At 58.6% G+C, this 9,826-nt stretch overlaps 2 protein-coding genes across 2 annotated transcripts; one reads left to right on the plus strand and one right to left on the minus strand.

Annotated features, from left to right (window-relative positions):
- Nucleotides 1-2,742: 2,742 nt before the first annotated feature.
- LOC133069041 (interferon-induced transmembrane protein 3-like) lies at nucleotides 2,743-3,923 on the plus strand. Its single transcript, XM_061160101.1, has 2 exons — nucleotides 2,743-2,988; nucleotides 3,584-3,923. Exons 1-2 carry the CDS (start codon nucleotides 2,803-2,805, stop codon nucleotides 3,770-3,772), a joined length of 375 nt encoding a protein of 124 aa, XP_061016084.1. The 5' UTR covers nucleotides 2,743-2,802; the 3' UTR covers nucleotides 3,773-3,923.
- Nucleotides 3,924-6,547: 2,624 nt separating this feature from the next.
- On the minus strand, nucleotides 6,548-7,588 carry LOC133065501 (interferon-induced transmembrane protein 3-like). The gene is made up of 2 exons (XM_061156245.1): nucleotides 7,261-7,588; nucleotides 6,548-6,832 (listed from the first exon to the last, which is right to left on the minus strand). Exons 1-2 carry the CDS (start codon nucleotides 7,507-7,509, stop codon nucleotides 6,641-6,643), a joined length of 441 nt encoding a protein of 146 aa, XP_061012228.1. The 5' UTR covers nucleotides 7,510-7,588; the 3' UTR covers nucleotides 6,548-6,640.
- Between the last annotated feature and the right edge of the window lie 2,238 nt (nucleotides 7,589-9,826).

Here is a 9,826-nt window from a genome sequence, read left to right on the forward strand (position 1 = left end):
GGAGGCCCCAGGACGGGGAGGCCAACCAGGCACTGGCCTGCTCACGCCCCAGGGAATGGGCAGGGGTGGGTCACCATCAGGAAGGATGGGCACTGGGGTCTAGCAGGGGGGCCCTAGAGTCACAGGCCCTGGATGTCACCTGGACCCTCACCACCTCTTCTCCCTTAGTCCAGGGACTGGAAGACGGTGGGCAGCATCAATGGGGCCAGGGCCACACTCCACTGCCAAGCCTGGACGTCTGGGCCTGGGCCTGGGCCTCCTTCTGACCATCGGGCTGATTGTTCTTGTGTGTGCAGACCTGACCGCCACCAGATGACTTTATAGTTTATGCAGGATAGCAGAGGCTATTGCCCATGGTGGGCACCCCACGAGCTCCCTTGTCCACTGCTGGTCCTGCACCTGGGGCGATGGCCCTGCCCCTGTCCCCACCCTTTTAAAAATCAGTTTATACCTGAATATTCGTTGGAAGGACTGATGCTGAAGCTGAAGCTCTAATACTTTGGCCACCTAATGTGAAGAGCCAATTCATTGAAAAAGACCCAGATGCTGTGAAAGATTGAGCGCAGGAGGAGAAGGGGGCAATAGAGGATGAGATGGTTGGATGGCATCACTGACTCAATAGCCATGAGTTTGAGGGAGATAGTGAAGGACAGGGAAGTCTGGCATGCTGCAGTTCATGGGGTCCCAGAGAGGTGGACATGACTTGGGAACTAAACAAAAATACCTGTCAACAATTGAATTCAACACGCGTGCTAAGTCACTTTAGTTGTGTCTGACTCTGTGCAACCCTATGGACCGAGCACCACCTGGGAATGCTCTCTTTTTACCTAGAGCAGACAGGAGGCTCCTTCCCCCAGGATCCTGCTGGCCAAATGCTCCACCCTTGGGAACCTCAGCTGTGCAGAGGGCTGGCAGAGCAGCCAAGGAGAGAAAGGCTTTTATGCTCAGTGGCTCAGTCGTGTCCAACTCTCTATGACTGCGTGGACTGTAGCCCACCAGGCTCCTCTGTCCATGGGATGCTCCAGGCAAAAGTACTGAAGTGGGTTGCCATTTTATCCTCCAGGGAGTCTTCCCGACTGGGATCAAACTCGCGTCTCCTGCATTGGCAGGCAGATTCTTTACCACCAAGCCACAGAGGAAGCCCCAGAATGGTAGCAAATCTGAAATTTGTTTTGAAAACTCTACCTTATCAAAAGGGATCGGATTTTTCATACACAACATGGCTAATTATAGGGCTTCCCTGGTGGCTCAAGATGGCTCAAGGAGACCCGGGTTCGATCCCTGGGTCAGGAAGATCACCTGAAGAAGATAATGGCAACCCACTGCAGTATTCTTGCCTGGAGAATTCCATGGACAGAGAAGCCTGGTGGGCTACAGCCCATGGTGTCACAAAGAGTCGGACGTGACTGAGTGACTGAGACTTTGGCTTTGATGGCTAACTATAAGACCCAAAACATTTAAACCTATTCCCATGTATCATATTCATATTCCAAACACAAATTAATCCTATCCAGCGTTGGAATTGGCACACTTGTCAACTCTACTGAAAGACAGATGGGAGACAGTAAAATGACAATGAAATCGTATCAAAGAGACGGAAAATAACAGAATATCTAGATATAGTCAGAATCTCTTTTCTGAAGTCCTAGAAGAAAGTTTTACTGTTCTGCCACATTTTCTCTAATGGGTCTAGGCATAGCGATGCCATCTCATTCTGGATGTAACCGTGAAGTAATGTATTAACTGCACCTACACAAAACTGGAAAACACTGTCTGTAAAGAGTACTGTAAACATGGAATTATGGTGTGCAGTATGTTTTTTCTTGCTTCATCCCTGCCAGAAAGATGAAAGTGAGTCTTTAGTTATGGCAAAATGTAGCTTCCCTCATTGGCCACACACCCTTGGGCTGACATTCAGACTAAAGAATTCTTCACATCAAATGAAATTGGAGTAATAGCTATAAAACATATTAAACACCAAAAGCTGCCTAAAATACTGTTTATTCTGAATGAGAAGGAACAGTGTAAAAATCAACTGTTACCAAACTTACCTACAGGGATCTTTAAAATAAGATAAATGAGTAGTATTCACCCTACGGAAGGAAGGGAATTCATGCTACAGTGTGGCTGGACTTTGAGGACATGATGCTCAGTGGAATAAGCCAGTCACCAAACAGCATATCCTGTCTGACTCCACTCACACAAGGACCCTGGAGGGGTCAGATTCACTGACACAGGAAGTAGACGGTGGGGCAGGGGCTGCAGGAGGTCAGGGGAGGGGAGTGAGTGTTTCTGGGGATGGAGTGTCCTTTTGGGAGGGCGGGCAAGTCCTGGAGGGGGATGGTGCTGGTGGTTGCACCACGGTGTGAATATGCTTAATGCCCGTGAGCTGCACTCTTAGACATGGCTAAGACGGTAATTTGATGTGTGTTTTACCAAAATTAAGAAAAAGGCGAAGTCTCGTGTCAATAATCTGATTAATGATTAGCTCAAGTGTTCTTCCCAGGTTGGAAACCAGGCCTCTGTTTAGCCAGAAGGGCTGCTGGCAGGACCTTGGGACTATCAGTGCCACCCGGGGAGAATTGGGACCATAAAATCACATTGAGGCCTCAGGCACCCAACAAGGTCCCAGACAACCAACCAATTCAGCAATAACAGGAAATAGAAAGTACTGAAAAATAGAAACTACCCCAGAATGGGACCGCCCACTAAAAATCCACGGGCATCTCAGACTATATAACAGGAAATTCATTTCTCAAACTTTCCCTTTACCATCAGCACATCTATCCCCCTGCACAAGCCATGATCAAGGAGGAGCACGAGGTGGCCATGCTGGGGGCACCCCAGAGCCAGGCGCCTGTGACAACCACGGTGATCAGCATCCCCAGGGAGACCACTGTGCCGGACCACATCGTGTGGTCCCTGTTCAACACCATCTTCATGAACTCGTGCTGCCTGGGCTTCGTGGCATTCGCCTACTCTGTGAAGGTGGGTGGGCACCTGGGGGCATCTCCAAGGAAGTGTCTGGGAGCCTGGAGGGGGCCCTGCCCGGATGGCGCATGCACTGGGGAGCCTCTGTATGTAAGGGTCTATGTGCATGTTCTTTGCGTGTGTGTGGTGTGTGTGTGTGAGTGTGGCTTGGGGGATCATTCCCAGTGAGACTCATGGTGAGGTTGCCTGGGTGCACATGGGGTGGAGGTGGGAGTCTGTGTCTCTCGCTCCCCAAGACGGCCTCCTTCCCAGCCTCATCAGGGAAGGCACATCCTTCATACTCAGCCTCAGAACTCGAGTCTGGTTCAGAAACGAGAGAGGTGCTGAAAGGACACTGACCCCTGGAGGGTGAGTGGCCGGTGAAGGGGCCTGAGAGGAAGGGAGGGTGAGCCCTGGGGCTCCTGGGGAGGCTGACTCTGTGCGAGGACGCAGACAAAGGTGCCAAGAGGGGAGGATCTCACCGGCCACTGTCCTGCTCAGACTCCAGGGAACGGGAGTGTGAGGACCCATCGGGGTGATTGGGACCAGCAGGGGAGGGCCTGAGTCACAGGCCCAGCGCTCACCTGGACCCTCACCACCTCTCCTCCTCCAGTCTAGGGACCGGAAGATGGTCGGTGACATCACTGGGGCCCAGAGCTACGCCTCCACCGCCAAGTGCCTGAACACCTGGGCCCTGGTCCTGGGCATCTTTCTGACCATTGGATCGATCGTTCTTCTCGTTTTTGTCTACCGGGGAGCCTACCAGATGAGTTTGGAGATGATGAAAAATAGAGGATACTAGCCGCTGTCCTTGGAGGCAGTCCAGGGCCTCCACTGTCCTTGGATGGTTTTGCACCTGAGGCACGGGCCCAACCCCCCCCCTAACACAAATGCAGCAGTTTATAGACCCAGATTGTCAACCACTGAATCAATAAAGCGCCCTTGTCTGTGAAGCTGCTGTGATGTCTCCTGAGGAGGGAGCTGTGACCCCGGCGGCCTCTGGGGAGCCCAGAGCAGTCAGCTGCAGGCTGACGGAGAGGGCCAGAGCAGAGCTGGTGACCCCACCCGGGTCAACAGGAACCCCCAGAGGAAAGACCCCTTCCTGCCCTCAAACCCGGCGGGCCCTGCTGGGTGGAAGGGTCTCGCAGACACTGTTGTGAGCCTGGGATGCAGACAGGGAGATGGGGCCCCTCCTAGCCCAGTGCGGGGACAAACACCCGGACACCGCTCCCCAGGGGAGCGGGTGGGGGGCCGCACCCCACCTGCGGAGCCACTGTGCCCTGCACGGGGTGTCCTGGGTGTCACCCCAGAGAGGCTGAAGGAGTCCAGGCAGCCACAGGCTGCTGCTGGGGAGTGACCCCGCTCCACACGCCCTCTGGGGACCCAGGCTCTTCTGGGCTCACTCAGGGAGTGCAGGGCCAGTCCTGTCCAGCTCTCGCTGAATTCAGCAGCTCTTCAGGGTGGGCTTCCCTCCTCCTGGCACCCAGAGGGGATGGACGCCCAACCCCCACTGGGCCCTACCTGGGAGCCAGGCTGGTCTGGATCCTCCCTGGAGGACGGTGACTCAGATGAGGTTGCCCACTCTCTCTTGGGTCCCACGCGTGAGCACAGGGGCTCAACCTCAGGGATGCTGAGTCCTGCAGGAGGAGAGGCTGGCAGACTGCCTCTGAGTCCAGGAAGAACTGTCACCCAGGCAGGGACGGGGGGACAGACGTGTGACCCTGACCCCAACCTCTGAACCCCCAACCCCGGCAGGCCGACTAGGGGTCCCCACATCCTCTGTCAGGCAGGCAGCAGTCATGAGGGGTGGTGGCACTGAGTGTAACCCGCCTGAGCCTCACCGATTTGGGGTGAGGGTCCTGCTAGGCGGGAGACCCCTTGGTGCAGGCCGCAAAGCCCCATGTTCTGGACCTTCTGAGAATTCACAGGAGGCCCGAGGCATCAGGCAGGGGAAACTGAGGGACCTTCCCTCGACGGTCCTGGGTGCTGACTGCTGGGCCGTGAGCAGCTGTGGTCCTTGGAGTCACAGCCCGGCCTGGTTCCCAGTGGACGGTCGCGTGTCCTCTGTCAGCAGTGCGTGGACGGGGCTGGAAGAGTTGGGGGAGCGGCAGGACAGAGCAGGAAGGTTGGAGCCCTGGGCCAGGGTGATGGGGGGGCCGGCAGCGCGGCCAGGAGGCGCCACTGGTCCCTTTTCCAAGTAGCCCGTGGGGAGAAGACTCTGCCTCTGCTTTGCCTGGACTGGGCCTCGGAGGAATTCAGAAGACAGGGCTCGTTAAGACGCCAGGTTTGGTCCCAGCTGGGGGAGGGCAGAGCAGGGCAGATGAGTCCCGGGTGGGGGTGGGCAGAGGTGCCCCGGCCTCGCCCCTGGCTCTCTTCCTGTCACTGCTGGTGTGGGAAGATTCTGCCTCCGCAGCCCACCTGGCAGGGTCTGCGCCGCTGGGCAGCGTCCCTGCCGACTCCAGGGCATTGCGGGCTGCTGGCTCCTCCCCACCTCAGAGGCAGTCCTCCCCGACCCTGGGGGTGTGCCTGCCAGCCGTCCCTCCTCCAGGGCTTCCTTGGTGCTGCCCCTCCCTGCTCACGGGTGTCAGACCCACAGGGAGAGGGGCTCCCTCCTGGCCCACCCTGGGATCCCAGCCTCCCCGCAGCCTCTCCAAGTCAGGGGGCTGGGGTAGGGACAGATTTGGGGGGAGAGGACCGGCGTGTGGAGTCAGGGGACGAGGGGGTGGCTCTGCTGCCCCTCTACACCCCCAGCCCAGCTGGCGGTGGGCGGGTCTGCCCTGCCCCTCGAGCGCCCCCGCGTCTGGAGGCCATGGCAGAAGCAGGGATGGGGCTGAGGTCGAGGGCAGGGCAGGGCAGGGGCCACTCCTCCATCTGAGCAGCACGGGGCTCTCTCTGCAGTGGTGGACGCTGTGCTCCTGTCACCTTGCGGGCAGGAGGAGCCTGAGGGGCCCCGTGAAGGACAGTGACGAGAGGGACGTGCCACAGGGTGTGAGAGGGAGCTGGGAGCCGGGAGAGCCGGAACTGACCAGCGTCCTGGCCTGACCGCCCTCGGACCCCCCGAACTCCTGCTCTTCGCTCCCTGGAAACTGTTTAGCCACCAGCCAGCTGCCGGCCGGGACCCTGGCCTGCTAGCGCCGCCCCCTTTGTGGGACCTCCCGAGACTGCTCTGGACCATCCTCGCTGTGTTGTGACCCCGCCATCTGGACTTTCCTGGAGCACAGTTGACTTGCCACCCGAATCTGCATTTCTCCGATTGCAAATCCTAACGCGCCAATCTTTTTTTTTTTTTTTTTTGCTGGCTTCTGAGGGTTTTGTTTGTATTTTCTGTCGGTTTTGTTCTCTGTTTTGTCGACAGAGCCGAGGGTGTTCTGTGCCCAGCGTGGCCCTTCCCTTGAGGAACCCACACCCCAACCCCCTGACCAGTTACTGCAGACCCAGCCCAAGGCCCCAGAGAGGCCGGGCCCTGCCTAGAGCAGCAGAGCACGTGGGAGAGTGCGGGGTGGGAGGAGGTGGGCTCGGGCTCACGTCCAGGCTGGGACTCTCAATTGCCCCCTCCCCAGGTCAAAACACAGTGCCCTCACGTACAAATGCTTCCTTTTATTTCATGGTGGACAGATGCCTGTATAAGCTGCAGGAAAAAGGGGTGACTGCCTCGGGCTGTGGGCAGGGACTAGTGGCCTCCATGGTTCTGTATGAGCTCCGAGAGTGCTTGAAGAATCATCAGGGAGCCGGTGGACACAATGATGATGAGGATGATAATCAGAAGGAGGCCCAGGACCAGGGCGCAGATGTTCAGGCACTTGGCGGTGGAGGCGTAGCTCTGGGCCCCAGTGATGTCGCCGACCATCTTCCGGTCCCTAGACTGCAGGGGGAGAGGTGGTGAGGGTCCAGGTGACCGCCGGGCCTGTGACTCAGGCCCTCCCCTGCTGGTCCCCCAGTGCCCGTTCTTCCCAGCGGGGACCCACGCCTGCGCGTCCCCTGGAGTCTGAGCACGACAGCAGCTGGTGAGCCCTCCTACCCTCCTGGGATCTCCAGCTGCTTTCCCACAGGTAGTCGGCCTCTCCAGGAGGCCCGGGGCTCACCCATCCTTCCTCTCAGGCCCCTTTACCGGCCACTCACCCACCAGGGGACAAAAGGCTGACCCTGGTCATCCCCACGCACCCCCTGCAGCCTCATCATGACCTGCACATGTTTACACACACACACACACAGAACATGGCATCTGGGCAGGGCCCTCTCCAGGCTCCCAGACACTTCCTTGGAGACGCCCCCAGGTGCCCCCCCCCCCACCTTCACAGAGTAGGCGAATGCCACGAAGCCCAGGCAGCAGCAGTTCATGAAGATGGTGTTGAACAGAGACCACACGATGTGGTCGGGCACGGCGGTCTCGCTGCGGATGTTGATCACCGTGGTCGTCACGGGCGCCTGGCTCTGGGGCGCCCCCAGCACGGCCACCTCGTGCTCCTCCTTCAGCACCTCGTAGGCTGGGGGCACCGCCCCGTGGGCCCCAGTGAAGAAGGGCTGGGATGTGCGGTTCATGGCGGGGACGGAGCAACTGCGGTCTTGATGCCAGCACACGCTCGGGTGGACCTCCTTTACCCAGGAGTTTCGATTTCTCTTGAATTTCCGTTTCCTGGCTTTGGGGGTATTGGGGATGGGTTGGTCCTAGGAGGCGGGAAGAACTACTGAGTGTCAGGTTACGGTAGGGTGGGTGGGAGGAAGGCTGAGGGGCTGGAGGTATTTCCTGTCCCCGAGCCTGGAATGGGCCAGTTTCCTTCCCCTGTCCCGAGTTCTTGGCTGAGAGCACCCCTCCCCTCCTTTTGTAATAAAGACACTTTAATAGAAGAAATACAAATAACAGTTTAAGAATATGTATACCTCCTGTATATGGGAGAGACTCAGGAAAACTGAGTAATCAGTTGTCTGTTAATGAGAAAATTTTGAGTAATTTTTCCCAGAAATGCTGAATCCACCCCCTTAAATGCCACTGTGAGCTAGAGACAAAAGGTGCTGGGGTGGGTAGGAGAGGCCCCTTTTGGGAGATGACCCCAAAAAGCATAGAAATAAAGGTGATTTCCTGCAGAGGTCAATCCTTGCCTCCTCCATCCATAAGATGCAAGATTCTGGGCCCTGTGAAATCACTCCTCTGATGAGCCTCTCAGCTGTTTGGGGGCAGCAGCCTGCCTTCACCCTGAGTCCCCTCGGGATGCACACTGGGGGCTGTAGTGTGAGGCCTGCAGGTCCGCAGCGCCCTCTGCTTCCTGATGGGGCAGATGACACTTTTCATCCACACAGCTTAAAATAATCAATGTGCCAAAGAGGCACATAGGGGTCTCACCAGAGTGAGGCTCTGTCTGAGCAACAGCTGCTCCCTATATAGGGGTTGGTTGGGGCTGGGACCCTTCCCCAGCCCGGGGATCTCAGGCCCAAGCCTGCTGCAGTGCCCACTGTCCCCAGTTGGGGCCCCTGCCAGGCCCCACTCAGCCTCACCCCCAGGCCCAGAGGAGCCCCACCCCCACCGCCAGCCCCCCCACCCCGCTCTGAGGGGCACTGGCCCCCTAGTCCTGAGTCCCCGCTCCAGGCAGGGTTTGAGTCCTTCCCAGGTGCAGGGCAGCACCCAGCAGCCCGTGTGGCCTGCCCCGAAGGAGATGCCCGCGGTCCCCCACGGGCTGGAAGAGCTGGACCCGGGCGGGCTGTGTGGAGGCAGGATGCCTGCCGGGCATCTGGCAGCCCCTGGGAGCCCTGGGCCTGTGTGTCCGTGCAGCCTGGCCTTCCTGCCTCCCCCGCCCCCCTCATTTCTCATGGGACCTGGGGTGGCTCCAGGGGAGCGGGCGTGCCGGCAGGACGGCTCTGGGCGTAGGGCTGTGCCCCCTGCTCAGGGACAGGGCGGGTCGGCCCTCTGGCCAGGCCTCCGCTCTCTTCAGACCACAGGGCCACGTGCTCTCCTGTCTCTGTCCTCACCTGTGCGTGAGGCTGTGGGCGGTGATGGCCTGGACCATCCTGTTAGGAGCAAGGCCATCCCACTAGTTGGGTCCTGTTGGGTCAAGGCTCCCAGGCCAGCCTCCGGGTGCCCCCAGAGGCCTGGCTCTCTGACCCTGGGCCTCCTCCAGGTCTCCAGGTTGTGGCCATTTCCACCTCCTCCCTGGTTCCCCTCAGAGGGGGTCAGTTGCTGCCTGCACCTGCCTCCTCCTGTCTCCCTTGGACAGCTGTGCTCTGTACCCCAGCCCTCCTGTGAAGCCCTCCTTGTTGAGTGTCTCGTGCGCTCTGCGTTCCTGCTGGGTGGCACTGACGCAGCAGGCCGTCCTTTGGCCAGAGCTGACGGGCACAGCGGGCCATCAGAGGGCAGGGTCGGCGTGGGCGGACGGACACCCACAGGCCGGTGGCCGTGCCTGCGCAGGCTCGCGTCCTCGCCTGCACGGGGTGAGGCTCCCCCGCGGCCTCGGGGCCCCCTGCAGGCCCCCTGCTCCTGGCCGGAGAGGGGCCCCCATCTCAGCCTCCACAGCTTCTCCCCAGGGGCTGGTCTGTAGACAGGGTGACCCGCTGTGCAGCGCTGACGGTGACACGTAGGAGGTCGCTGCCAGCTGACAGTCACGCCTTTGGTTCAGTCTGCTTTTATTTGTTGGTTATATGGTTTGATTTTTAATCACCTGAAATTTGCAGAGCAGAACATTTTTTGTTTTACCCGCAGAAAGTGTACAAGTGAGCTTCTCTAGGACATTTTTGGTGTGATGTTACAGCCGCCACAGTCCAGCTCCAACAGCCACTCTCCCCGCCCGCCTTAGGGTAAGGGAACCCCGTTCCCATTCAGGGGTCCTCCCTAATCCCTTCCCCTCAACTCATCACATTCCTTCAAACA

The sequence above is a fragment of the Dama dama genome, chromosome 2, assembly GCF_033118175.1.
Source record: "Dama dama isolate Ldn47 chromosome 2, ASM3311817v1, whole genome shotgun sequence".
NCBI classification, from domain to species: Eukaryota; Metazoa; Chordata; class Mammalia; order Artiodactyla; family Cervidae; genus Dama; species Dama dama.